Source organism: Colletotrichum phormii (assembly GCF_030913505.1).
Source record: "Colletotrichum phormii strain CBS 102054 chromosome Unknown BDP81scaffold_1, whole genome shotgun sequence".
In the NCBI taxonomy this organism is placed as follows: Eukaryota; Fungi; Ascomycota; class Sordariomycetes; order Glomerellales; family Glomerellaceae; genus Colletotrichum; species Colletotrichum phormii.
Genome location: NW_026851443.1, coordinates 3,543,020 through 3,569,615, shown reverse-complemented (window position 1 = coordinate 3,569,615; position 26,596 = coordinate 3,543,020). Strand labels below are relative to the sequence as shown.

General features: G+C 53.7%; 7 protein-coding genes and 1 non-coding gene across 8 annotated transcripts; 3 read left to right on the top strand and 5 right to left on the bottom strand.

Annotated features, from left to right (window-relative positions):
• Window positions 1–3,137: 3,137 nt before the first annotated feature.
• BDP81DRAFT_456854 (uncharacterized protein) lies at window positions 3,138–4,184 on the top strand (the record flags this gene model as incomplete). The annotated part of the gene is made up of 2 exons (XM_060593218.1): window positions 3,138–3,492; window positions 3,610–4,184. The coding sequence occupies 2 exons, from the start codon at window positions 3,138–3,140 to the stop codon at window positions 4,182–4,184; spliced, it is 930 nt and encodes a 309-aa protein (XP_060452190.1).
• A 2,466-nt stretch (window positions 4,185–6,650) lies between these two features.
• Window positions 6,651–7,494, bottom strand: BDP81DRAFT_16140 (uncharacterized protein). The gene has a single exon (XM_060582040.1). It carries the CDS (start codon window positions 7,343–7,345, stop codon window positions 6,776–6,778), a length of 570 nt encoding a protein of 189 aa, XP_060452189.1. The 5' UTR covers window positions 7,346–7,494; the 3' UTR covers window positions 6,651–6,775.
• A 149-nt stretch (window positions 7,495–7,643) lies between these two features.
• Window positions 7,644–9,329, bottom strand: BDP81DRAFT_305419 (uncharacterized protein; the record flags this gene model as incomplete). Its single annotated transcript, XM_060583173.1, has 4 exons — window positions 7,644–8,287; window positions 8,513–8,746; window positions 8,811–8,984; window positions 9,116–9,329. The coding sequence occupies 4 exons, from the start codon at window positions 9,327–9,329 to the stop codon at window positions 7,644–7,646; spliced, it is 1,266 nt and encodes a 421-aa protein (XP_060452188.1).
• A 6,798-nt stretch (window positions 9,330–16,127) lies between these two features.
• BDP81DRAFT_414248 (uncharacterized protein) lies at window positions 16,128–16,852 on the top strand. The gene has a single exon (XM_060589345.1). The coding sequence runs from the start codon at window positions 16,221–16,223 to the stop codon at window positions 16,692–16,694; it is 474 nt and encodes a 157-aa protein (XP_060452187.1). The 5' UTR covers window positions 16,128–16,220; the 3' UTR covers window positions 16,695–16,852.
• A 3,442-nt stretch (window positions 16,853–20,294) lies between these two features.
• On the bottom strand, window positions 20,295–20,384 carry BDP81DRAFT_t9. The gene has a single exon. It is a non-coding gene; the product is annotated as a tRNA-Arg (tRNA).
• Window positions 20,385–21,136: 752 nt separating this feature from the next.
• Window positions 21,137–22,356, bottom strand: BDP81DRAFT_467499 (uncharacterized protein). The gene is made up of 3 exons (XM_060594459.1): window positions 22,112–22,356; window positions 21,827–22,009; window positions 21,137–21,794 (listed from the first exon to the last, which is right to left on the bottom strand). Exons 1-3 carry the CDS (start codon window positions 22,184–22,186, stop codon window positions 21,186–21,188), a joined length of 867 nt encoding a protein of 288 aa, XP_060452186.1. The 5' UTR covers window positions 22,187–22,356; the 3' UTR covers window positions 21,137–21,185.
• A 410-nt stretch (window positions 22,357–22,766) lies between these two features.
• BDP81DRAFT_477603 (putative short chain oxidoreductase/dehydrogenase) lies at window positions 22,767–24,405 on the top strand. Its single transcript, XM_060594822.1, has 3 exons — window positions 22,767–23,224; window positions 23,312–23,767; window positions 23,814–24,405. The coding sequence occupies exons 1-3, from the start codon at window positions 22,935–22,937 to the stop codon at window positions 24,007–24,009; spliced, it is 942 nt and encodes a 313-aa protein (XP_060452185.1). The 5' UTR covers window positions 22,767–22,934; the 3' UTR covers window positions 24,010–24,405.
• Window positions 24,406–24,492: 87 nt separating this feature from the next.
• BDP81DRAFT_306982 (major facilitator superfamily transporter) lies at window positions 24,493–25,972 on the bottom strand (the record flags this gene model as incomplete). Its single annotated transcript, XM_060583326.1, has 2 exons — window positions 24,493–25,785; window positions 25,871–25,972. 2 exons carry the CDS (start codon window positions 25,970–25,972, stop codon window positions 24,493–24,495), a joined length of 1,395 nt encoding a protein of 464 aa, XP_060452184.1.
• Window positions 25,973–26,596: the final 624 nt, after the last annotated feature.

Genomic DNA, 26,596 nt, shown 5'->3' with positions numbered 1-26,596 from the left:
GAGAGATGCTAGATCGAGAAGCGACCGAAGCTTGGCGGCTGAGTTACCTGTCCTCGTCCAGTCTTACCGCCTGAACTAAGACAATTCCCCTCTCTCAATGCATCGCAACTACTTCCACCCGATCTCTCGTTCGGATTTTCAAGTCACGCTCTTACGTACAACAGCCTGTGGCAGCTCACTTCGTATCCAACCATCACAGAGCATCGCCAACTAAGGTGTCAATCGGACATTGTATACCACCGCCTTTGCTGATGACCTGGGATGGGGGCCTGTCTTACCTCGATTGCAACTGCAAACAGTTATCCAGACTGGTCGAGACTCCCCATTCAACAATCCCATCCGCAAGTCCAACGTTGCCATTATGGAACATTCTACTTGTTAACACTTCGTTACTTTGTCTACGCCAATGTCTTAAAGCACCAACTTGCTAAGACTATTAAAATAGTTCGCCCGTTTTCAACCATAACTTAAAGTTGAACAGCACTTGTCGGCAAGTTCCAATGCCCCGCATTGAAAGGTGAAGGCTCAGGACATCACACATCCGAGAGAAACAAAAGATCTCAAGCTGGACTCATGACCAAACTTTGCGGCTGACTTGCGCAACGTGGCTGCTGTTCATCTCAAAAGGATGCCTGACTGGACGCCATCACCGACGTCATTGCTTCAACTCGGACGGTATTCAATGTACGCATTGATGCAGCCTCGGTTTGCTCAAACTACCACTTTACTTGAGTCGCAGAGAGAAACGAAACAAGCTAGAAGTGCGTCTTCATTGGCCGGGACCTAGAAATGGCCAATACGCTTCAAGCCCACCTCCCTACAACACCGTCGCCTCCATGAACTACCTAGAGTGATGAGAGTCTTCTGCAGGCGCCCGACCGAGCGGGACCTGTGCGATGAGAAGCAGAGGTGCGCTCGCGGCTACTCGTTCCCAGATGCAGTGCAACCCTCCGTCGGATGGCTCCCACCGCGGGGCGCAGGAGACATACGTATTCTGCCAGTGAGCTAATATTGCGCGGACCTGACATGGTAACCACAAGTGCCATCTTTGCTCGTCTTTCGAGAATAGCATCGGCAGTCCGGCTCGGACTGCCAGCTCCGATTTGGGGTTTCCCACCTTTCCGTACCCGGCAGCACGAACCAGACGCAACTGTCCACGCTTGTTCAAGTCTCACGAAGCAAGGAGACAGACTCGATGGCGTCAACCAAAGATATTTTTTACGTGGGAAAAGCAGCTTCCAGACCGGTTAAAGATGACTCTACCTAGCACTCGGAAGAAACCTGCAACAGTCAAGAATATTAGCCACCCGCACCGCCATGCCGCTTGTTACAAGGTTTGCCAACTGAGACCTCCCGCCAACTCAACTGTCTTTACGATACGTCCGCAATCAAAGGTACGGCGAAAGACGATCCGTGAACGCTTCCCGCTCCCCACATTCCTCCGCCGCTTTCCTTGAATTTAGGGGTGCGCAAATCGACGTCAGTTCCACCAATCTGCTGTTTGGACCGAATTCTCCTTGTCGGACGGGGCGAGTTCCAAAAGCTCCGATTCACCCAAACATTGGGCTTCTTCGGATCTTGGCACATTTTTTTCGGCTTCAGCTTGCCGGCGGTCCTCCGGTGACTTCAATGCTGCAAATGAAGCGACCCACTGGCGAGCACCACGATAATATCGAAGTTCAAGAGAGGCTGCGTTTGTGGTTGCGATGAGTCCACTTCAGGTCCGGTAAAGCGATGACATTCACTTTAGACCTTCATGCAACCTCCCTGCTGTTCAGGTGGACCATTACAGCTGGACAGCACCATGTTTCAACTGTTGGTTCCTGTCTCTGTATGAGATTCTCCCCAGTCAATCAACCAGTGGCAAGCTAGTGGTCAAAACCCTCCATGACATCTTCGATGCCTGTAGCGTCAATGGCACTGTCTCCGCGAGACTCCGCCCAAATTCCTCCATGGACGTCGGGACACTGTCAATTAACTGGCGAGTTGCTAAATTATCGCGATACGGCCAATTTGCAGGGAGTCCGGACGGCGCTTTCGTCATTTAAAGTTCGGTGAGCTGTATCGAGCGGTTCAAGTGAGTCGTGCTTCAATCAACATCTACATGTTTCGACGGGGATTGGCCATCCAAAGAATGCGGGCGTGCGTTCCAGCAAGGTCAGCACCCCTCGGACCTCGGATCGCAGACTTTACAAGACTCAGTCATATCTTGATCTCTTTTTTGGGTTCCGAAGGCTTGGCTCGATTTGCGGCATCTGGCCCGCCTCGAGGAATGGCAAGAAAAACAAAGTCAAGTAACTTGTTCCCTGAGATTCCCCGAAAAGGCTCCCCGAAATCCGGCGATCCAGAACCAAACGGTATCTTGGTCTGAAGTTGCTTTCGTCCTAGACAAGCTCCCGCATTTTTAAGTAGAAGCGAAACAAATGTCTGTTCTTCTGAGGTCTCTTGTTTCTTCTCGCGCGAGAGGCACAGGGCGCGGAGAATCAGAGGGACCGATCTTCTGCAACCCTGGGAAAACACCAGGCTGAAAATCAACCATCCCAGTCCCCAGCGCAACGATGAATCCAATCGGAGAGAAACCTCCTCCCAATCAGGGGTTCTTCAAAGGTCAAGTCAAGCCAAGCCGACAGGCGGCTCCAGCCTCGCGACGTGGTTCTCTCCGTGGTTCGACCAGGAGCTCAGGGCGCTCGCTAACCAAACATGCGACGCGCCCTGTATCAAAAGTTTCAGGAAAGCTCTGGCGAGCTTTTCGCCGTTCCCCCTTCCCCTCCTCCCACCAGTTTCTCAGAGGGGGTCCCTTTGGGATGCCGCCCGCCGCCGTGCGCATGCCGGCCATGGTTTGTCTCCTCTTCCTTTCCTTCTTCTCACTGCCTCTCTGTCATCTACGCAAAGTCAATCTTGCGTTTGCATTACATCTGCACGCTGTCTCAACCCAATTGATCCTTGCCGGCTTATTGCTTCTTTCCCGCACCGCCTGTTCCTGCAAGCCGTTCCCGCAGAGTCGTTGCTTTCTTTGCCTGAGACGCCCTTGGTCTTGGAAACAAGATACATACTATCTTTCGCATTGCTATTACCCACATTCAACGCGCGCATCCACACACACACACATATACACGCATATCAAGAAGATTGTCACCATGCTGTCGAGCTTGACAACCAAGATCGCCCTGAGGAAGGTTGGCCTGAACAGCAAGAGCTTCGACTTTAGCGGCGGCGGCGCTTCGACAGACTCAAAGAGCAGCAAAAAGGGTACCAATGCGGGCCTCGACGATGACGCGGCCGAGGGCAACGCGGGGGCTTGGCCGGCGTGGATGTCGATGAAGTCGTTGCCCATGACCGTCGCGCCGTGGTTCTCCCCACCGCCCCCGCCGGTTCCGATCGGCGAGGTCCCGAAGATTGGCGAACTGGCCCCGTTGGACCGCGATAGGCAGCTCGAGTTTGGCCGCGGCCGTCCCGTCCTCGTTGTCTTTTTACGCTGCGTCGGTTGTGCTTGTACGTTTTGTCGACCTCGTTGCCTTCCCCTCCCCATCTAGTCACCATGTGACTTACCACTACAATACTTTTCTTCACAAACCTCGTCGTAACTAACGTGTGCCCCTCCCAACGTAGTCGCTCAGAAAACCTTTCTTGCCCTAAGGGCCCTGGCCAACAAGCACGCCCGCACCATGACCTGCATAGCCGTCTCCCACTCCTCCCAGGCCGCGACCAATAAGTGGATCGACATGCTCGGCGGCGCGTGGAACGTACAGGTCGTCATCGACGAGGACCGCGCCATCTACGCCGCCTGGGGCCTGGGGCTAGGTAACGTGTGGTACGTCTTCAACCCGACGAGCCAGGTTCAGGGGTGGAAGGAAAAGGGGTGGTTAGGAGAGAAAGTCGCGGGGGCGATTCAGCGGACGGGCGGGGCTGCTGCTGAGAATGCTGCTTATGCCGCTGCTGCGAATGCGAAGAAGCAGCCGCCGCCGATGGAGAGACGGGGCACGGGGATGAGCGGTGCTTCGGCTGTGAGCGTTGGTGGAGGGGAGGAAGGGGAGGGAGGTGCGAGTACGGTTATGGGGAATAAGTGGCAGACTGCGGGGGCGTTTGCTGTTGATGGGAGGGGGACGGTTGTTTGGGGTGGGAAGGCTTTGAGGGCTGATGATCCGATGGATTTGGAGATGGGGGTTAAGGTGTTGGGGGTGTAGATGGAGGCGGTATCAAGAGATGGGTGTGCTCCAGACGTGTGCTCTAGATGTCTCGGAGATGGATCTGGACGAGACAAGTTTGTATGATGGTCAGGCGTTTTGATAAAGGTTTGGATGGAAGGGGGCGTATTGTTGGTTTGATAGCGCGTTTTCTTTTCATATTTAAATGGTATGCCCAAGGAAGACTAAGATGCTTCGTACCATGTGGCAGTATTTCGTATTCGCCGGTCATCTGGGATTGTAGTATTCTCCATTTTCCGATGAAGGCTATCCTCGTGAACGATGTACCGAAGCTGTGTATACCAAAGTCTTTTTGCCGGTGACGTTCGGCTGTTATCCAAGATGAAAAATATCGATTGTAGACCAACCGATCCGTCATATGTATTGTTGTCGTTAGGACCTTTACTTCCTTCCAACGCCGGGACGGGCTGACGGAAGTTGAAGAAGAAGAAACAGAGTAGAAGCAGCTTCCTATGGAAATTCATTTGATGGCCAGATTGGAGACCAATGTCGTAGATAGGTCAAGTTCCGTTATAGGATGTGTCCCTGGCGGCTATTGTGACAGAAGCCAAGGCATCTTGCTCCTCAATCACACGGAATACTACTGGCATGTAGAGTTAGATGTGGAAATGTAAAAAATTTGCACGGCTCATAGTCACAATCAACTTCTGAGGCCGTCATATTGGATTGTGTTGGATGTTTTCATCCTACTCTCATGTTCCTTTTGTTTCCAACACGCATTGAGAATAGGATGTCCAACAACTTGTAACCTGTACTCAGATAAAAATGACGACCTTCAGGTTGCGTATCGGGATGCCATTCCTTCCTTCTATCTCTTCCCAACTCAAGGTTCAACGAGATTGTCCACATTGAGAGACTACCTATGTGAGGGGTCAGAGGGGGCCTGGCGGTGCTCTCCCCAGTAAGTGGAATCTCAAACCAGAGATACATTCATTCACAACATGTCCGAAGCAGTGGTAGGTGGGAACTTGGAAAAGAAATGTACAGAAACATTCTGGTTTGAAATTGAGCGGTGACCCGTGGTACGTAGCGAGGGCCGCATAAAACAAGACCGAGTCCTCTGTTGATCGCCCCCAAATCCGACCCCACCTCTTCGACGGGAGTCCGCCCCGCGGCCCCATCCCCCTTCCTCCGGCGCGGCCCGGGTCCCACCCACCCGGTTCTCCAACGTCTTTTTTTCCAACTTGGCCCTGCATTGGATGTTGGATGGGCCAGCGGCCTGCGGCCGCAACTTTGATGACTGTATCCGTTTGCAGAAAAGAAAAAAAGAAAAAGGAGAGCCTCGGATCGTCTTGACGGAATCAGTCCTGGGCGTTGGGTACCATTCTGACTCCCAACTGAAATTTAAATTCCTAGTGTTGTTGAATTTTGTCGAATTGACATGAGGAAGAAGGAGGGGGGTTCTTCATCACAAGCTTCTGAGGGGGATAAATCAAGACGAATCACTTGAAGAGCCTCTCAAGTCGTGAATAGCATATTCCTCAAAGTCCTTCCCCGTCACTATAAACAGCTAACATCCCTCCGTCACCTCCCATCCATAAAGCTAGGTACCTTACGTATATCAAAATATCCAATATCAATAACACGCATCACGTAAAGCGTCCCCTCCAAACAATCAATCAATTCAAACCCACGAAAACCATTGAAACCCGGCCCCCAATTCCACCCGCCTGGCCTTTGCCCTCCCCTAAATAAAGAAAATCCCCCGACCGACCGAGCGCCCCCAAAAAACGGGTTCAAACGGGCGGAAGCGGCAACGGAACCTCCCGCAGGCCACGGGCCCGGACCCCCCTTCCCCTTTCACGGTTCACCCAAATGAGTAATCCCCCCAAAGTGTCCCCCCTCTCACGGACCATGTACCCGTGGCAATCACACACACACACACACACACACACACACATGGCAAAACAGGGCACATCATAATCATCACACTTCATCGTCCGAGCGGGCTCATGTTCGAATTAATCACACTCACATACACTACGATGGATAGCTCATTCCCAGTACCTAGTCTCTAATGGGGCGGGATCACTTCCCCCCCCCCGCACGCCAGAATGTTCAACCCCGGTCCATCACACCCGCGTCACCCATCATCGAGAGTAGACAAGAGTCTAGGCAAGGGAAAATACAAACTACCGGCCGTAGATCTTACTACCCTCCCATCCTTTAGCGTGACCTCCCCTCACCTTTCCCTCAAGATTATGATGAACAGACTCAAGGTTCGGGCCTCTCCGAACCAAAAGATAGACCTTTGGGGATCATGCTCTCCCGTGACCCCGTCACTCATCGCATCGCGAGCCTCAACCTATCTCACCATATAGACAACATATCCGAGACCAGACAAACTTGGGGGGGAGACCAAATCCATGTATTTTTTCGATAGGTTGCTGCTCTGTCCTGAGCGAGCGTGCGTGCCAAAACAAAACTATAAAGAAAGCAATCCCCCATACGATCCCGATCCCGTCTCCAACGCAAACCCATGATGATGATCTAATCCGCATCTTTCCCAGCAAAAACCCCCCTCTTGATGCGGTCAAGTTTCCCTTTTCTTTTTCCATGTCGAAAAAGAATCACGAAACCCCATTATTAGCCCTGGCTGTCCCTGGTGTCCCAAGAAGCGGTCGAGGGCTGAAAAGGCAAGTGAAGAACTCCTGCGGCGCAACCTTCCGGTGTAGAACCCCCCGTAGCAGAAAGATAAGGAAAAACGGATCCCCCCCAAAGTAAGAAAAGCCAGAAACACCCCGATTCCCAAATCCCTGATTTTTTGTGTGATTTTTTTTCGCCGTGTGAAAAGAAGAGTCGTCTTGTCTTGTGTGCTTGTACCAACTCCCCGAATGTGCGTTTCCCAGTCCCAACCCATTCGAGTCAAACCAGATGTCGGAATCCACGCCCACGCCGTATTGTATGCTCGCAATTCGAATCATAGGTTGCCTTCCGACGCTTTTGGCACCCGAATCATTCCATGCCCAGCCCCGAATGGACAACTGCCAAAAAGAACAGAAAAATGAATCGCCCTGCTCCGTGTTCACAGTCGCCTGAATTTCCCAGTTCATCCGAAGCAGTTCCTTGACGCTCTGATGTTCTTGCCAACACCCCAGACAACTGCTGACCCCCCTCTTTCGTGTCCCTTTGACATGCATCTCCTTTTACCCCGTAGCAATACTGTTCGACTCCAAGGTTGCAGAATGCGGCCCCTGCTGATGGTGTAAAAAGAAAACTCCTCAAAAGATGCCGAAAGACACCCTCACTCCGAGTACCGTGTCGAGCCCGAGGTATATATCAAGTTTTCCGTGACCGTGGAAAATCAATCGATGTTGAAATCAAGCTGAAACCCCACCCGCGCAAACCTCCTACCCATCATTCTCATCCTGTTCAATTCCATAAATGCGCCGACGTTTTTTCAAGACGTGATGCGGTTCAAGGCGCCGAGGTGTTCTACTAGCCCCAAACGCTCGCGGGAGGCTGGCTCAGGCCGGAAGACTGAGGGCCCCACACACCATTTCCACGGCCCCAACCGCCAGGGGATGCCAATGGAGTGGTAGATATCTTCGAGGACGGGTTCGAGGCTCCAGCCTGATTTCCCGAGGGCCGGGTGCCGATGGGAGCAACGGTCTGGCCCGATTTGGCTCCGGCCGGAAGCTCCTGGCGCGGCGGGGAGCCGCCGGGCGACGAGTTGTTGGTGCGAGCCGCAGCCTGACTAACCGCCGACTCGAACGCACTCTTGTTGTTGCTCGGGGCGTTGGGCTGAGGGCTGGCAATGCTGCCGCCGCGGGAGCCTTGTTCGCCCGGGGGTCCGGCAATGGGACCGGGGCCGGCATCAGTGGCCGAAACGGGAGTGTGAGCATCACCGTGGGGAGGCGGGCCACGAGCCGGGTCGTAGGTCAAGGGGGATTGGCCGCGCAGGCTGGAAGGGCCGCTGTGGGTCGGGACACCAGTGCGCACGACTCCGTTCTCGTCGACATAGCCTGCCTTCTCAGCAAACGGACCCTCGCCGTACAAGGCGCTCCGCTGACGAGCAATCAGGTCGCGAGTCTCCTCCTCGGACATGGCCTTGGCACCGTAGGGGATGTCAGAAACGACAGCTGCGCGCACAGTTGATTAGCATGGCTTCCTCCGAAATCTCTCGGTATTACGGGGAAGGGATGGACGAAGGATCTTTCAGGATAGCATCTTTCGACAGTGACATGACGGGGCAGCAGGATGCGCATGATGGTGAAACCCCTCGGCCTGAATTATCTATTTTTCTGCTTTGCTGGTTCCCCCCTGGCATATGGAGTATGTGTGCTATACAGAAGAGGGCGGCCTACTTCGTTGGTATTGCTGCTCAGTGTGCAGGTTTCGCAGTTCCCGCTCCCGTTGGGCGGCCATCCTTCTCTTGGCCTGCATCATCTGTTCCGCGTCGTTGGAGCCTCGGGAGGGCTGGTGGCGCTGGGAGGCGTAAAAGTTCTGGAGGTTCGAGTTGGGGTGGCCTCGGGCATCATCGAACTGGTTCATCGAGTGCGGTCTGGGTCCGGGACCGGCTCCGGCTCCCATGCGTCCAGCTGCGCGGTACAAGTTAGTATCGGGAAGGCTGCGGTGATGCCCGCCAGTTGCGGGCAGACTTACTGAAGTCGAGGGATTTTCTGGCGGGACCATGACCGGCGGGACCCATCTTGGGACCACCAGGGGTTGGGTACTCACGTCCGCGACCGCCCATGCCGTATGACTTCCCGCCCTTGGCGAGATTCTCGTAGGCACGATCAACCTCTGTAGGCCTAGCAGTCAGTGTCCGCACCACATCTATAGTAATCATCTTGTTAGCCAGGCTCTTCCTGCGCGCGACAGATTGTAGGCGCGGGTCGGTCCACGATGGAGAGACGCCCGCGTCACGTATTTGATTGCCGCGCGCCGAAGATTTCGATATGACCTACCCTCGAATTGGTAGAAGAATGCGAAGTCGTCCTGAGGCGTTGGGCCGCTGGCACCTGTTGGCGAGAACCTCGAGTCAATTCCGGCGTCCGGTTTTGCGATCTGGTGCTGTTGCGACAACTGGGCCGACTCACCAGCACGGGCAGGAGGCGCTTGGTGTTCCCAGTTGTTCTGGCCGGGATTGGACCATTGCGGGTTGTTCTCGTAGTAGGACATGGTGATGCTTGTGGTTGAGGGAGATGAAACCGGGTTGGCCACAGTTGTTGTCTGAGAGGTAGAGACGAAAGTGCCGCGCGAAAAGGCCGGTCGAGGGATTCTGATCCTTTCTGAAAGAAGGGAAAATCAGTTCAAGTCTTCTCACGGCGATGTTCGAGACCAGAGGCGCGGTTGAGAAGCCTCAGGGGGAACGGTGTCGCAAAGGGATGGGTTGAAAGACGGCACCGCAGTGTCAGGGGAGAGGCCAACGGGAAAGACAGGGAAAATAAATTTTTGGGTATGGGCGGCGGCGCGGTTAAATGTCTCGCGGCTTTTTTTGCGCAGGGGTTGTAGCGGACTGACAGGGAAACCACTCACCAAAGGGGAAAAGAGGGACGGGGTTTGTTTCTCGAAGTCGTTGCGCGGACTCGAGTCAACGACCAACGGATATGAAAGCAGGCGGTAGGTAGAGCAAAAGAAAGACTCTTTTTTGGCTGAGAATGCGCAAGAAGAGTTTCTTTGCAGCGGACTTTGGTGCGAGGGCACTCTTTTGGAGGTGGCGGTGGTCGACTGGTGCGGTTTGAGGTGATGGAGAGAAATCAGGCGAGTGCTCCGAGATGGAGGAGAGTAAAGAGGTATGTGGGAAACGAGACGACGGCGAACTGGCGGGTCGAATCGGACGTATGGGTGATTAGGTGGGTGGGTGTGTGAGATGGTCTGGGTATCAGAATGTAGCGGCCGGGTCGGACAACCTAAGGTAGAGTGATGCGCGGTAGCGATGTATCTTTTTTTTTTTTTGGTCTTTGCTCAAGGCTTGTGTCTTGGCTTAACTTCGGACCGTGGCAAGGCGATGTGGAACTTGAAGCAATGAGAAGAAGTTGAGCAGTATGAGCCAGCAGAGCAAGGCAGGGAGGAAGCCACAAAGAGAATGATGATGATGACTTTTGTGTTTGCTAGTGCAGCCAGTCCCGGGGTGGCAGGATTAAAAAGAGGCGAGGGTGGAAAATGAAATCGAAAATACAAAATACAAAAAGAAGAAGAGTGGGAAAGACGACGGGAGTGTGAGAGGGAGGAGCAGTTGCCAGTAGCAGGGAGGTACTTTGCACACTACGATGGCAGCGCAGCCAAGCCGATGCGGAAGGAAGGCCCAGTTGGCAGTCACGCAGTGGGTGGTGGTCTGGTGGAGGAGGGCGAGGTTGAAGAGCAAAGGACGGGACAGACAGGAGGGAGCGGCAGGTTTGTCTCTGCACAAAGTACCGCTACTTGCTACTTGCGACACGCCGTAGGTACAGTTGAGCCGACTGCAATTGGGGGAGTTCGGCAGCGACAAGTTTCCAGCCAAGCACCAGGAGTGGAGGAGGGGGAAGGAGAATACCAATGTGAGGTAAGGCAGGCTTGGGAACCTTGGGGGGCACACCGGGGCAGCAGCGACTGCGAGGAGACGAGACAGGGATCGGAGGGTGGACGATGGGGGGTGGAGGGGCGAAGGAGATGGAAGTCGAGGAAGGTGCCAACTGGATACCGTACCTTAGTTTATTACCGTGTACGGGGTACGAAGTATCCGTACTTCATCCACGGAGTACTTAACACTAGCACTGCGCAGAGAGGGAGGAACCCGACGCACAACCCACACATGCCCTTGCCCATCTAACACTTTTACACGTCGGAGCTTCAAAGTCCTATGTGCTGGATGGGCACTTTGTCCTCCTCCTGCCTATAGGCAAGTGCGTATCTACCTTACCTACCTTACTGCAGGTGCCTTGCTTCACCTCAGGTCGTGGAAGGTACCTACATACCTTACCTTACCTTGTTGCGAATATGCAACAGGTAGAAGGAGCAAAGGGGAAGGGCCGGGGAGGAAGGGGGTGCACCCCCTCAACATCAAAAACTGCTGTGTGGGAAAGAACAACTACGACTGCAACTGCAACGGCGACTGGGACACCAACTGGGACACCAACTGGGAATCTGGGACCAAGGGGGGCCAGGGACGAGAGACGACATTGGATGCTGGAGTCCTGGACATTGAGCAACGGGACGCTAGCGCAACTTGACGGGAACTCCATCGCTGGGAAGGAGGAGGACGGGGTGGGGGTGGCCGAACCGGAGGAAGGTACCGATACACACTGCTTTCTCGGACGTACCTACCTTCAACTTTTCATGGAAAGAGGTACGTTTCGCACTTACCTTTCTTCACCTGGGATTGTACTCAATGAATTTCTCGATATCGTCACTCTTCCGAATGGGTATTCTTCTTTTCCCTCAATCCCACGAGTACGAGGTTTGATGTCCGGCGCATCGCATCGAGGCACAACAGATTGTTCGCGGCCAACCACCCTTCCACTTGCTGGACCAAGTCTACGCGCTTACCTCGAATTCCTCCGAAGCTTCTCCCTTCCACTCCGTTCCTTAACTTGGAATTCCCTAATACTGAGCGAGGGAGCCTGCCGCGACACGGTCGAGGCGAGACGACAACTTGAGACGAGACACCACAAGAGGCACGTACCAGTAATCAGAGACTGAAGTTGGATGGTACGCCTCCGTTGGGCAGTCCAGTCTCCAGCTATCCTCACTTGATACTTGCCGTCCCACTGTCCATGTAAGCATTTGGCAGCGCTTACTCAACAGCCAACAGCCTTCATCTATACCCTCAAGTCTTGCTCTCGCTATGGTAAGCAGCTGGTCCGCGGCAACTTTCGATGAGGTATTCGAATTGCAGGGTATGCAGCGTGACTGCGTGGAAGCTGCGTGGCCGTAGGGATATGCAAGTAAGGTGAGGTACGGATATTGACCTCCTTCTGTGAAGATGTATCTCGGTGGACCTGAGTGAATGGAAGAGAGGGGATGCAGGACACGGGGGCGTGTGGACGTGGAAACAAGCCGAGGGAGCTTGTGGATGGGATCCGTCCAGTATCTTTTCGAAAAGTGGCCTGCCCCCTGCCACTCAGCATCCGGAACCCATTAAGGTAGGAATTGGAACGGATAGCTAATGTGACGAAAGGCCATGTCATCGTCGGCGGTCGCCCGCCTGCACCTGCACCTTCACCTGCACCTGTAGGCTGTCGCATGCGGTCTCGGGGATAATTAACATTTGGGAAATCGCGTGGGTAAGCACAGCAAGACGCCATCAGTTGGACATAATCTCTGCCACTGGGTGCTCCAGCCTCCAGCCTCCAGCTTCTCAGTGCTCCCGCTCCATCCCATCAGGCTTGCTGCTTCAGCAAGCTTCCAAGCCAGGCTGGCCGGGGTCGGCAGGCGATCCACTCGATATTGGAGAAGCACGAGAAGGAGATTGGCATTTCGAGATGAAAAGAGGAACATGCATACTCATTTGTATCCAAGCCTTCCGCGTAAGGTACCATCTCGCCAGCCCTATCTATCAATTTCTTGCCGTTGGATCCGCTGGGGCCGGTCTCGAGGTCTCTGAAAGACTGAAAGAGTGATGAGACAGCTGGTAATACGACTGCCAGTTTCCGGTTCTTCGTGATGAGGTAAGAAGAAAAAAGGAAAGAGGACGACCAAAAAAAAAACAACAGAGAGGAAGGTGACCCGGTACGTAGTTCCCCGTCGAAATCTCCATTGTTGCGTTAGCGCCGTTTCGACTGGACGGTATCAATACTTCTTTGTGTCTTGGGTTCCCGCCCGCGCCGTTCGTTCTTCTTTCCGAGCATTTCCATGTTCCGTCTCTCATTCCACGTCGCGTCTTTTCTCATCCTCGTCCTTCTCCCGCCCCTTGAATTCTCGATGTTGAGATTCCAAGGGACTGCCGCGGCGTCGCCAGAGCTACGGTAGAACTGGCAAGGTGTCTTTGACCGAGATGTCTACAAGATGACAACCGCAGCAAGCGAGCCACAGACAGGAGAAATCACACATGATTGCTGTGCCTCTCTTCGACTTTGGTCAGAATCACTCACGCTACGTGCCTGCGCACCAGGACGGACTCGTCAGCGTCACTATCGAAGCAAGCAGACAATCTCCAAGGAACCCGAAATAACGACTGGGCCAGACACAGACCAATGCGTGGGGAGCACCCCTGCCAACCACTTAAACCTCTGGTGATCCACCCACGCTAAAGAGCAACAAGTACCCATGTACCTTGCCCTTTCCGCGATTGCCATTACCAAACAGTACGGGGGACGTGCCTTATCCGTATCGCCGCAGCTCACTAGGTACCTTACCTTGTTCCGTACTCCGTACACAATTAACCTGCAGGTGGAAAGAGTGGCAGTGGAAGCTGGAAGATTTGTATCTCTCTTTAAGGTATTCTGTACGGATACATAGTACTGCCAATTGGACATGAGCCCCGAGAAGCCGTGCTCGTGATACTCACTTCAAGGTCCAGGGAAAGGGCGTTTGGCTAACTGGATTTCTCGTCATGAACGTCCCAGTGGTACCTACCTTACACATCTGCTGCCCAACGCTCCTTTCTAACTCTTCTCTGCTTACTGCACTCACCTCGCAATCTGCATGAACACCTCTACGGCCCGTCGTTGCGGACGTCAGTCTCGGTCATGTGAAGTTCCAAACAAGTTGGCCATTTTGCAGGACAAGCAACAACCAGGCGCAAGCGGATTCGGGACATACACAAGCCTGCCTCTCTCCTCTCGCTTGCAGCACACCAGAGGACTGGACGCTCTCACATCACGCACCTCGTGCTTAGCGACGATACTTCCACGACCTTCACCGCTGGCGGGTTACTTTGAGCGCAGCTCCATATCACCATTATCCAACACGGTTCCCTTCGTGTAGAAGTTGATTCTCACGAAACCAAGTATTGCAGTTCAGGTTCTTGCCGTCACGTACCAGCCCTCTCTCTCCAGTCTCTATCAGCTACGGATACCTCAAGTGCAAGTCTAGACGCTCAAAACTTATTGCAGCGCCTCGCTGCCGCCCATCTAAAGGTTGATATTTCTGCAGACCGAACAAACAATTTCAGCCACCGGCGCAAAAAGCAAGCTATTGCCACCAGTCCCGTACTTCTACTTCTGCATGCCTCCATGCCTATCCCAAAGAGCAAACCCCATGGTCAAGGCCGAGACCTTTTTATCAGTTTACACCCTAGGTGCCAAGTGGACCGCAGATCTGCTCTTTCGCGCGCTCTAGCAGCAATAATTCTCTCGCCCTGGCATACGGGTCCCTACAATAACTCACACTCGCTCCCGCCAGCCTGCAGATAAGCCCCTATTTCACCACGTTAGAATGACATTCTCGAGGCTCGTATGAACGTGCCATGCTTGCAAAACCTCAACAAAGAAGCATCGCGTCGGTAATTGCCCTCTGTGCTACGGACACTTTTCCCCCTCGGACGCGTATCTAACCCCAGCGGCTACTCGCAGCTTCGGGTCCAGTAGTTACGTCAGCTGAGGCCGCAACCCGCCTCTCTCGAGATGCGATTTGATCGGTTAACGTCTCAGATGGTCGCTCTTCGTCTTTCTTAGCTGCCCTTCTTCGCCTCTGGGGGCCGCCCTAGTCCGACTTGCCCTACCCGCTAACCAGGTACCGACTCCGGAGGTGGGTGTCCTTGAACCTCTTTGCCTCTCCGAAACCTGGCAATAACTACTTACGAGAGGCTGTAACCACGTTACCAACAGACTATCCATACAGTTAAACAGCTAGGCTTGTCGACAAGGATGCACCGCCTAATTATGGCTTGCAACCCTTTTGGCCGACCAAAACTGACACGTCGACATGTTGCCGTGCTGTAGTTTGTAGGTGTCGTCAGCATACCTACCTGCCCTACTCTGAAGGTTTCCTAGCCGGCCGCTGTCAACGTGATCGGCCTTGTTCTACGGAGTAGTTATTAACGATTTGAGTTGCGGAGGGCTTCTTGAACAAGAAATCGAGCTTTTTACCCCGCACAGTGCTTGTTATGCACACTTATGCACCATCACCGAGGAACCATTGGATCCAACCAAGCCGCCTTCCTCACAATGGACCGAACTCCCACCGCGTTCCCACCTCCCTCCATCTTCCCCCACAGGTCATGCACAGGACTTTGCGGACGGCGGGATTCCGTCGGCAACGGTGCGCGGAAACACCATAACCGGCACATTATATCACTTGCTGGGAGAACATCAGTTCGATCACTGGTGTTGGGGTCTCAGAGAGCATCGGCATTTTCGGACCAAAGACGGCCCTAACTTTACGGGCAAATCACTGATATCAACAGTTCGGCAACTTACTGATCTTCGGGTCGCCAGTGTTCTAGAAGGATACGGACTGACAATTCTCGCCCCCAAGATGAAGAGCCCTGTGTGCCCTAGAAGCGGCAATCAAACACAATTCTCCCGGACTGCTCCAGTGCTCCTCCCTTCAGGTCTTGAGGTTCACGCTGCGGCCCCATTCGCCTCAGGCAGTCAGCGTCCCGAGCTTCAGACCGCGAGGCCAGATCCCTCAATCTCTGGTGATCCACACCTCGTCCTCCCCTGATCCCAGATCCCTCAAGCTTTACGATTCAAGGCGCTGGCAGACTGGCAGCTGCGCCGTTGCAATGTCAACGAATCATCACGAGATAGTAATGTCCGCGGAGTCTGTCCTTCTTTGGCTTTCGCTCGGTTGCTCTGAGGCCCAATGTCGAAACGGTCTTGACCATGATGCAACTTGATTCGGTCCAACGTTCCGAGCAAGTGAACGACCTTGTGATGGAAATAACGAGAATTACGAGAGACGTGGACACGCGATGAAGTGAGGGTGATTGGATACCAATGACGATTCTACTACCACCACCGCCGCAGCTCTTGCCAAAGATGCAGCAAATGGCTGCTGTGCTGTCATATCTGCAACCAGCGCGGCCTGCAGCAGGTCATCATCACACGCCTATGCATCAGGTCGCACGCTGCAAGCCTGCAAGGCTGTCCCAGTCCTGGTGGCTCAGCTCTCTGAATGGGGGACGACTAACCCGTAAGTGGCTGCAGAATGGGCCACCAGTGCGCGGCAAAAAAAGTCGGCATCGATATCGATGGCATCTTGCCGATGTCTCTCAGCGATCCGTCGGCTACTGGCGCCCTCCCTGATGGAATGGAAGACGCGCCGCTGATTCTTGAAACTTCAATGGAACAGTTTCCAACTCTGTTCTCTTGTCGACTCGGGAAGTGGATCCATCATAGGATCCCTGAACCTGCTCCCTTCCATTGGAATCAACTTGCGTCTTGGCTCTTCACCTGTTTGGGCCCTTTTGGTTCTGGCTGGTACGATTTTTCTCCCAGCCGGAAACTCCTCATTACCGGCCTAAGGGATCTTTGGGCAGACTGGGAGATACGACAGAACGATCCGTCACGTCCATTGGACGTTCGGAATCGCCACGAGGAACCTGCGGTGATACTCTGTAGAGTTTTGATTCTGTCTCGACTGCGACAGCCCAACCCGACGATCTGGACTGTGATGGTCTGATGACAGCCCGCCGCCCAAGGGACCTCGCACTCATCCCGTCTCGCCGAACCTTGGATTCTTCCATGCGAAATCGATGACAGGTTCTCCAGGCTGAATCTTAATGCGCCGTAGGGCCGGCTGATACCGTTTAGACACCGTGCTGCTGAGAACCATCTTGACGTGTCAGGTGTAATGAACTGAACTGAGGACCTCACTTGCAAGTGACCGACGCCGCAAGCGCACGTTTGGCCCAGCGCGGCCAGTCAGTCCATACAACGAACAGGCTGCCAGTTGTCTGTTTTTTGCCTGCCACACTACAGTTGGCATAGCTGCTACGCGATGGCCATATGGTCCTGTTTCTTCTCGAAGTATTATTGTCCCGACAATGCCGAGAGAAGCCACGACGTTGGCAGATGGCGTCCAGTCAAGGTCGACAACGTCTTGCAACACAGTCCCGGCTTCCTCACGGCTGACCAGCTATCCGTACCTAGGTAGTACGCTGCGGCCAATTCGGTCTACTATTCAATTGTCACACTCACCTTTCACGTGGGGTATTAGCGTCAGACATCCTTTTAAAATAAAATAAAAGAGTTCGAGTCCAATCAGGTGATTCGCGGGGTTACGGGGAACCAGGTTACGGGCATGTCCACGATAGCAACGCTACACATCCATCCCACAGCTGATGATGGGGGACAAGTCGGTTTCCAGCAGTCATGAAGTCCTCGCCTCGTCGCGCAAAAATCAACAAAATCTTTGAGCAGCAACTTGGGCGGCGCCTGTCTCTCCCTCAGCCTCGATCCCGAACAGCAAAGAGCAGCGGCCTGACTGGACTGGGAGACGGTGACCAACACCAGGCCGAATCTAGGACGAATGCCGGCGCAACACTCAAACGGCTTACCTTTGTGTAGCCTCCCACAGTTTGCTGACGAAATTAATACTGCTGGGCAGCGGAAAACATGGGGGTAATCCCGCTTGGCTGCTCTTGGACTCGCCGCTTGGGGACCACTCCAACAAAGCACTAACGCTGCATGTCACCAATTGCACCGGGGCTAATTTTCTGAAAGCGCCGCGGTCCGTCATTGTAGGACGTGCGACTCGTACGACATGCTGATCGAAATGGCAGTACGCAATCATTGACAGTGGGTTTGGCCCCTCTGGATTCCGCTCTGCGGTGATGCCGCGCTGGCAGTCCTCAGAACGGCGGATCCGATATCTTTCGCAAGACGGAAGGCAGCTCGAGGCCCCCCCCCGGGAAGATATCACACCCACCGGCTCGGATCTCGGGGGCCACTCGATCCGGCAGGCCATTGAAATGAGGCGTTGCCGAAAGCCCGGAATGCGTTGCCCGGAGGAAAACCGGAACGTCGCATTGAGTAATAGCAGATATCAAACTCGATGACCTCCTGCTCACCCAGGGGCAACCGAGAAGGAGACGTTCCTCGTTTCCATATCATGGGGCCTCTGGCCATAAATACTGCCGTCTCAGCACTGCCGTCGCCATCGGGCCAGCCTCGTTCGTGATGGCAGCAGCAGGTGATGCAGGCGGGAAGAGGGTCACGTAAGAGAGGTTGCAAACCACGCATGCACCAACATGCAGGTTCTTGCATATGGTCCTTCGACATCACACCCGGGAAGCCAGTCAAAGCTGACCAGACATGGCATATGGCGTCCAATCCAGCGCTTGCAGGTTGGGCACACGGTTCACGGGCAGACGGGGAAGAGCGTTTCCCCACGTATACTGCCCTTTGGCATCAGGCCCCGATCAGGGACCGAAAGGGGGCAGATATGCCCATCTCGGCCCAACCTTCTTGAGCCTTTTCAGGTCGTTCTTCCTTTCAAGTGTGGAAACTTAAAAGGTGGGGTGTGCGTCAACCAATTCAGTGTGCCCCCCCCCCAGTAGATGTACGCACTCTCTTGCGTCGAAACTTCGGATGAACCCGGCTGATGGCATGCTTTTCTTTCTATCTGATTGAGAAGATTTTTTTTTTTCTTGGTTTGTCGTTGTTTCACCGCGTCCAACTCTCAAGAGCACTAGCCACATGTCAACTTATCTCTAATGGCTTTACTGCGTGCTCCGTGCATGGCGTGTCTGCAGGCTGGGGTAGGTGTCGAAGCTGACATGCCACTCGGCAGCTTGAAAGAGAATCACATATTAGGTTAGGCGAGTAGAGCGGTTCGGACTCCGAGAGCTTACGAATGAATAAGTAGTCGACGGGTCTGGACTGGGCACACACACGTCGTTGTGTCTGTGGGACTACTATTCTCCTACGGCTTTCCGTCTTCTGACGACATCCCTTCGACTTGGTTCATACGTAGAAGCTTGGAACTACTATCATATCGCTCAATAGTGGCGGACAAGTTTGAAAGACCTTCATGGCGCTCCAGGCACCAAGGTCCCCTCTAAGACAGTACTATGACAGCCAGTCAGCCTACTCAAGGTAGAGCTTTTTCGAAGCAGGACGTGAAGCTATTGCAGTTTATACAGGTTTACATAAACATTGGTGCGTAGGTCATCAGACATTGTCTATATCAGGCCGGAATTCGGAGCTTGAGATAGAGATCTTTTCTATCTACATCGAGAGCCGGGATGCTAGCTACCACGTGGGCTACAGTTCTGTAGCAAGTCTACTATGTAGAGTCACCATCCCACAGATCTATCTGTGGACTTTCAATCTAGTCTCCGGTTATTTTGCCTTGCTCTGTCTACACTTAGAATATTTACATGAGTCTCTAGGGAGATTGTTATTTGGAGGGCTATAGTTTGGACGACTGATGGACTAGGATCCAGAAGCTATGAAATTAGGAAAGTACGGACAAAATTTGGATGTAGTGGAGGTCCATTAAGAATAATAGCTATTCTATATAGAAGTTATTCATATGTTCCTCAGAGATGGAACTACGTCACGTTTGACTCCTTTCGGAGCTGGTGATGAAACTTTCACCTGGCTGTGTGGCTACTTTGGTTGTTACATGACACAACCACATGAACAGAGCACTCACAATGCGGAAGGAGAGAAAGCCTCCCATACATCTATCTACCTGTAAGAGGAGTAAGTGGTCGACTGCAGTGTTGAAAGCTAGGCTCATGCTAGGGGAGGGTTGATGAGTTTGGAAATTTGCTTGACGAGGCAAAAACAATGCCCCGTGGAGGACCCGTTGATTGTAAGTTGCAATGAGCACTTGGGCTCATTATTCATTATAAATGGTCCTCGAACAGGTCTGACCTTGGAATGAAGGTGTAGGTATCGTCAAGGCATGCTGAACGGAAAGGGACAGGGCAGATCTTCCAAGTGAATCTGTTCCATGGAAGTCTTTTTCCTTCCTCGGTTTTCTTTTCAAGTAATTCTTTCTATGGAATGAAGCTTTTGTGTGGTTCTTCCTTTCTCGACTCCATTGTGTGATTAGGCAGGCGCAGGCAGGCAAGGTAAGTAGTTACTGGCATGGATGGGTGTGTTTGCACTCCGTTTCCTCGCCCGTCCCCAGAATCTCAATGGGCAGTAGATAAGTACCGGTCGAAAGAAAGACCACCAATTGTGAATAGATGAAGCGAATAATATGACTAAGAAAGATAAAGGGTGATTGGACAGAGTAAAGAAAGGAAGAAGAAGACCAAAAAAGTTGTACCGACGGCGGGACTTGCACCCGCAACCTTTGGCTGAGACTCCACGGACAAGGTAGGAGGCCAATAAGCTACTATTGCTCCACGACGGCGTGCGTGTAACCATTCGACCAAACTGATCTTTTTTTGTTTTGTTTTGGTGACTGTGTCTTTGTTGGAGTTCAGATGGCGGGAAGGCGCGTTATGAAGGGGGAAGGTGAAAGGGTGGGCGGTGAAGTGTGTGTATTCCGTTTGTTGATGTCCTTAGGCTTCCAGAATTTCCTGGAAGGTCCTAGAATGGAGCGGCAGAGGGTGGTTACGAATGCAGATTGTCTGTTGATCTGATATCTGATGAATCATTGAAAATTGGGAAGGTATGAAATCTCATCGTGATGTATTAATGATGGTATGTATGGTCGAGAGCTGGGCATTTAGTATAATAAGTAATCGGCGCGGCCCTAAGTCAATAACCCCCCTCTACAACTGGTATGAGTGACCACTCACCTCTATCTGATAGTCTCTTGGACTATGATAGGTAAGTAGCAAAAGTGAAGGCTATGGGTAGACAGGAGCAAGTCACTCTCACATCGCCTAGATCATCCTAAAATACCTCTACCGCTTAGACGATATGGGACTGTAGATTTGGTAGTTGAAAACAATACGCATTAATCTACTGACTTAGAGCATGAATTCATTGCATTGAATCCCGTGGTTCTCCATGCGAAGCTTGAACGTCAGGAACTACCCCGGATTATAAGCCTCACGCAGCTCAGGGGGTAAGCAAACCTCATCCGGTATAAGAATCACAGTACTTGTTTCATATTCAAAGGGAAATTATCAAGTAGACTTTATTCTTTCCTTGATTCTCCTTCAACGTCTTGCGCGCTTTTTAGCGCATAACGACAACAGTCGTCTCACAACCCAACCCAAGCAAGCGACTTCTCCCAAAGCAAAGTAGCCTTTTCAACATCATACGCATGCTCCCCGTACCCAGGACCCCACTGCTCCCCAGCAGGATCCCACGGCCCAATAATCTGACAATCCTCAAGATACAACCCTCCTTTACCTTCCAACGCCGCTGCCGTCGCAGCCCACACAGACGTCGACGCCCCCTGCGGCGCCGTCTTGAAGATCTTGGAGAGATAGGGATGCTTCGCGAACCCGTCCTGCTGCTCCTCGGGCATATGCCGCATCAACTCCGTAATCACGCCTCCGGGCTGCAGACTCAGCGCGTGGATGCCCCCCCGAGCAGCCCCGTACCGCCGCTCAATCTCGTTTGCGGTCCAGAGGTTGGCGGTTTTGCTCTGGGCGTAGGTCGCCATGGGATCGTAGCACCCGTCGTAGTTTACATTGTCAAAGTTGACCTGGCCGAAGCGGTGCGCGACGGAGGAGACGATGACGACGCGGGAGGCGTGGGCTGGGGTTGCTGCTTTCAGGAGCGCGGGCTGGGGGAGGTTGAAGAGGAGGAAATGCGCGAGGTGGTTCGTTCCAAACTGCGTCTCGAAGCCGTCCTTTGTGCGGCCCTCGGGGGCGTCATGACGCCCGCGTTGCAGACGAGGATGTCGAGCTTGTCTGTGCTGGCGAGGAAGGCGGCGGCGCAGGCGCGGACGCTGGCGAAGGACTCGAGGTCGAGTTCCAGCAGGTGGACGCGCGCGGTGTCCTTGACCATCTCGTCGCCGAGGGCTTTGCGTGCTTTGGTGAGGTTGCGGGCTGTCAGGTAGAGGGTTGCGCCGGCGAGCTAGAGGGCTTTGGCGGTTTCCGTGCCGATGCCGGCGGAGCAGCCTGTGATGAGGGCGGTTTTGGAGACGAGGCCTGAAGGGACGAGGTTTTCGTCGCGGACGATTTGTTCTGCTGTTGGGCGGGCGTCGCCTGGGCCCTTGGGGTCGGCGTGGATTGCGATGTAGCGGTCCGCCATGATGGTGATTGTTATTCAGGAGAGAGAAAGGAGGAGTGAGGGTTTGGCTGAACGAGTGATTGCTTTGTTCCGGGGAACGAGTTGTGAGATTGAGTTCTGATCATCCATCTTATCGTAGTTACAGGAAGCTTTATAAGATATTCGAGTTGCCATTGTCAACATGTTGAAAGTTTGCTGCTATGACGTTACCGAAGCTCAAGTATGTACGGAATTAACGTGGCTAAGGGTTGTCATCGAATCCACATGTGTTGTTTTGTTTTAGTCTTGCTTTACCCCAGTCAGCAACTAGCTGACTCGCAGCCATATGTCCGTTCTCGTCCGACCTACTAAGACCTCACACATTGCCAGAACTGGCAATTATTCGCCGTAAATCTGGCACGTTCGTCGACGAGATGGCAGTGATACTGTCAAATGCAACTGCTTGACATTCAGCGTTGGCGGGCTCCGAGGAGCCCGCATGTAGTTGTTCTTCCTGAGACCTTACCTCCTTTCTTAAGTCCGGAGGAGAGCTACATCATTGCCATCTTTTCCGGAGAAAAGCTGTGATGTAATGTAATGCAATGTTTTCTTCAAAGTAGAAGAGCCTGAAAGTGGAATATCATTGTAACTATTTCACAGTCTGCCCAGAAATAAAAGAAAGATCTACAAATCCTATCCCCTTTCACCTGCTCCCTACTATTTGCCCGCAAAACCAAAAGAACCATCTCCTTCCCCCAGCTTCATCCGAATAGACCCCTCAACCACTATAATGACCCAATTAGTCTGGCTCATCACAGGCTGCTCCTCAGGCCTCGGCCTAGAACTCTCCCGCGAAGTCCTGAAAAGAGGCCACCTCGTAATCGCCTCCTCGCGGTCCCCAGAAAAGACACCCCATCTCGTCGACGAGATCCAGCAAGCAGGTGGCCACTGGATCGCCCTCGACGTCACAAAGGACAATGTCCAACAACAGGTAGACAGCGCAGCACAAATCCATGGACGTATCGACGTCCTCGTGAACAATGCCGGCTACGGCATCGCCGGCGGCTTCGAGGACCTCAGGTTAGAATGGACCTACCCCCCACCCCCCAAAAGGCCACAAGCCCAGACTCATCTCCTGAATCACAATTAAACAAAAAAAAACAACAGACTTAGCGACTTCCAAACCCTCTTCAACACAAACCTCTACGGCACAATCCGCACAACCCAAGCCGCCCTCCCACACATGCGCGCCGCCCACACCGGCACAATCATAAACATCTCCTCCACAGGCGGCCTCCGCGGCCTCCGCGGCCTCGCCGCCGTCTCCGCCTACGCGTCCTCCAAATTCGCCCTCGAAGGCCTCTCCGAATCCCTGGCAGCCGAGTACGCCGCCGACTTCGATATCCGCGTCGTGCTCGTCGAACCGGGGCCCTTCCGCACCTTATTCCGCGACCAGCCCACCTTCTCACCAGCCGCGGGGCGTATGAGCGAGTTCTACAAGGGCACGGCGGCCGAGGGGGTGCTGAAGCACCTCGAGTCCGGGGGCGGGACGCAGGCTGAGGATCCCGAGAGGGCTGCGCGGCAAATGTTTGATTTTGTGACGGGACAGGGGCTGGCGGAGGGGTTATTGGGGGGGGCAGGAAGAGGAGAAGGAGAAGAAGGGAGGCAGGTTTCTGAGGCTCCCGCTGGGTAAGGCTGCTGTTAAGACGGCGAGGGACAAGGTGGCGGATCTGGAGCGGAATATTGATGCCGTGGCTCATATTGCCAATGCTTGCGACTTTGATGAGTTGAGAGAAAGCCAGGTAAACGTTTGGAACGAGGTTCGAATCTCACTACAGAGGATCCGCAAGATCGTTACAAAGTGACAATGGGCTGAGAGGAGCTGTTTCTTTGGAGTGGGACTTCATAGTCGTAAGACGAAGACTCTCGTCAACTTTGACTCGCCGCTAAGACTATGCGAGGCAGCAGAACTAAGATACAGAGTCAGAAAGACGGCATAGAACTATATTGGTATCAACTTACTAGTCTCCAGCTTCTCGAGATATCTGAAGCCAAACCCATAATGCGCATCCCATCTTACCTGTAATCCATCTCTCATCACGCCTCCAACATTAAACATCACTTCAAGGTCATGCAGCATGATTGACAAAAAAGAACATCATGTACGTTTGGCCCCCAGAGTATACTACACTGAACCTTGTATCAGACTCCTTTAAAATGCTCCCCTGTGCCGAGAGTACATGTCCAGTAGATTGAATATCAAAAAAAAAAAAAAAAAAAAAAAAAAACCTTCTCACACAATGCCTGACAACAGACTCTATCTCACTGTTTTACACTCAAAAGCAGTCTTACGCCGCCTTCTTCTCGGCAGGTACCTTCTTCTTCAATGACCCAGGCGGCGTCTTAAGACCGGCAAACACCGCAGCTGCCACAACGGCCATACCCGTGGCACCCATGGTGTACGCTACTTCACGGCCGGCCCACCAGTAGACGCTGGTGAAAAGAATTGGCCCCAGTCCACGACCGAGCTGGCCCCAGCTGCGGAGGATGCCGAGCTTGCCACCGCGCTCGTCCTCGGCTGCCTCGAAGCTGCTCAGTGTGTTCAGACCCGAGACGACGGTCGCGGATGTGACGGCGAGACACGTCGCCGCAGCGTAGAGGCCGCCGGTGGTGGTGATGCGGCCCAGGAGGACAAAGGACGCCAGACAGGCCACGACGCCAATGCGCATGGAGAGTAGAGGTGGGAGGCGGCGAGTGACGCCGCCCTGCAGGATGGAAGCGACGAGGCCAACGAAACCGAGAAGGCGGCCGTTCTTGGCGGAACCGAAGGCGAAGAGCTCGTAGGTCATGAAGGAGAGGGAGGATTCCATGCCGGAGAAGAAGAGCAGGAAGACGAAGTGGACAGCGTTGAGGAGGAAGTGCGAGTTTGTTCGGACGAGGGGGGTCGATTTTGGTTTGGTCGTGCTCTTGTCATCCTTCTTCGCGCCGCGGCCCTTGCCCGTCAACGAAGGGAGGGTTTCGGGGAGGCAGAAGTAGAGGTAGACGGTCTCGGTCAGGATGAGGAATAAGCTGAAGCCGGCGGCAGTGGCGAAGGGGTTCTCCTTGACGGTGCTGATGCTGCTCAGCCATGCGCCAAGACCCGGACCAAAAGTGAATGCAATGGAGAAGCAAGCACCGATGAGGGCCATAGTGGAGCCTCTACTCTGCTCGTCCGAGATGTCCGTCGCCATGGCGGTGGCGAGCTGGACGTTGCCCTCAGACAGACCACCGACGACGCGGGAGGCGACAAAGGTGCGGAAGTCGACGGCGACGACCCAGAGGAGCACGGAGAGTATGTTGCCGCACATGGAGGCCAGCAGGGCGGTGCGGCGGCCGTGACGGTCCGAGAGGTGACCGATGAGTGGGGAGGCGATGGCCTGGAGCAGACTGAAGAGGGAACCGAGGGCACCGCCGAGAAGAACGATATCGTAGCGGGAGTCGATGGGGCGGGCAAAGGCGGCCTTGTAGCGGTTCAGGCCGGAGAGAACGGACTGGAGGAGGGTGGCGGGGCCGGTTGCGTTTGCGATCTCGGGGCCGACTTCGCGGTCGCGGTAGAACTCGAGTAGCTTCGGGAAGAGCGGGAGGATGAAAGTGAAGGAAATCTGGAGGGGGGTTGTTTGTTAGTTTTGAGAGGTCCAGATGACGAGAGACAGATGGCCAGAGCGGCTTGAGGGGGTGGAAGAATACCAGGTCGAGAAGCAGAGAGATGGCGATGACCCTGAGCACACGTCTGCGCGTGGAGGGGTCGACCGCGGTCGAGGGCGACGGTGATGTCGCTGCCACTGCCATTGTCGCGAACCTGCGCTAGTTGTCCTATGCGTAAGAGTGAGGTAGATGGACTTGTGGAGGACGTTATATTCGGTGTTCGTGAACGGGATGACGGATTGCCGCTGTATAGAAATCAAGTAGATCGGGAGAATGAGCGTGGGGTAGGTAGGTAGTTGGAGAGAGAGTCGAGTCGGACAGGGGAGAAGAAGTGAATCAGCCAAGGCAAGAAAAGAAAGGCCAAGTCTGCATTAGGCAGGGTACTCGGGAGTTGAAGAGGAGAAAGCGAAAACGAAGACAAGAATAACAATAGTATGCATAAGTAAGAAAAAGAATTCGAGGTGGGACGACAGGTGACAACCAAAGACACTGGAGGCTGGAGGGGAACGGGGCAACTCAGTAAAAGGAACAACGTGGAAGTCGCGGCGCGCGGTGTCCAAGCTCCCCCGTCATTGCCGTCGGCCGATGCAGTGCAGCACTTGCCTAGGTCGATATCCGTAGTGGTGGAGAGTGCAGAAGGTGCAGAAACATGCTCTTTCTGCCCTTGTCCCCTGAATTGGTGCAATGGTGATCCAGTCGGCCCAGTCCGATGTTTCAGGGTCAGGGGCTGACGCTGGCTGCCCCAGTGGCTGCTTCCACTTTGGCACT

Bases quoted from the DNA above. Each gene is read 5' to 3' on its own strand.
- BDP81DRAFT_414248 (XM_060589345.1), top strand. From the start codon at position 16,221: ATGGGCCACCAGTGCGCGGCAAAAAAAGTCGGCATCGATATCGATGGC.
- BDP81DRAFT_16140 (XM_060582040.1), bottom strand. From the start codon at position 7,345: ATGCATGTCAAAGGGACACGAAAGAGGGGGGTCAGCAGTTGTCTGGGG.
- BDP81DRAFT_477603 (XM_060594822.1), top strand. From the start codon at position 22,935: ATGACCCAATTAGTCTGGCTCATCACAGGCTGCTCCTCAGGCCTCGGC. The intron at 23,225-23,311 runs GTTAGAATGGAC...AAAAAACAACAG, and splicing joins GGCGGCTTCGAGGACCTCAG to ACTTAGCGACTTCCAAACCC. The intron at 23,768-23,813 runs GTTATTGGGGGG...GAAGGGAGGCAG, and splicing joins GGACAGGGGCTGGCGGAGGG to GTTTCTGAGGCTCCCGCTGG.
- BDP81DRAFT_467499 (XM_060594459.1), bottom strand. From the start codon at position 22,186: ATGGCGGACCGCTACATCGCAATCCACGCCGACCCCAAGGGCCCAGGC. The intron at 22,010-22,111 runs GTCCGCGACGAA...AAAGCCCTCTAG, and splicing joins GCCCAACAGCAGAACAAATC to CTCGCCGGCGCAACCCTCTA. The intron at 21,795-21,826 runs GTCTGCAACGCG...GACGCCCCCGAG, and splicing joins CAGACAAGCTCGACATCCTC to GGCCGCACAAAGGACGGCTT.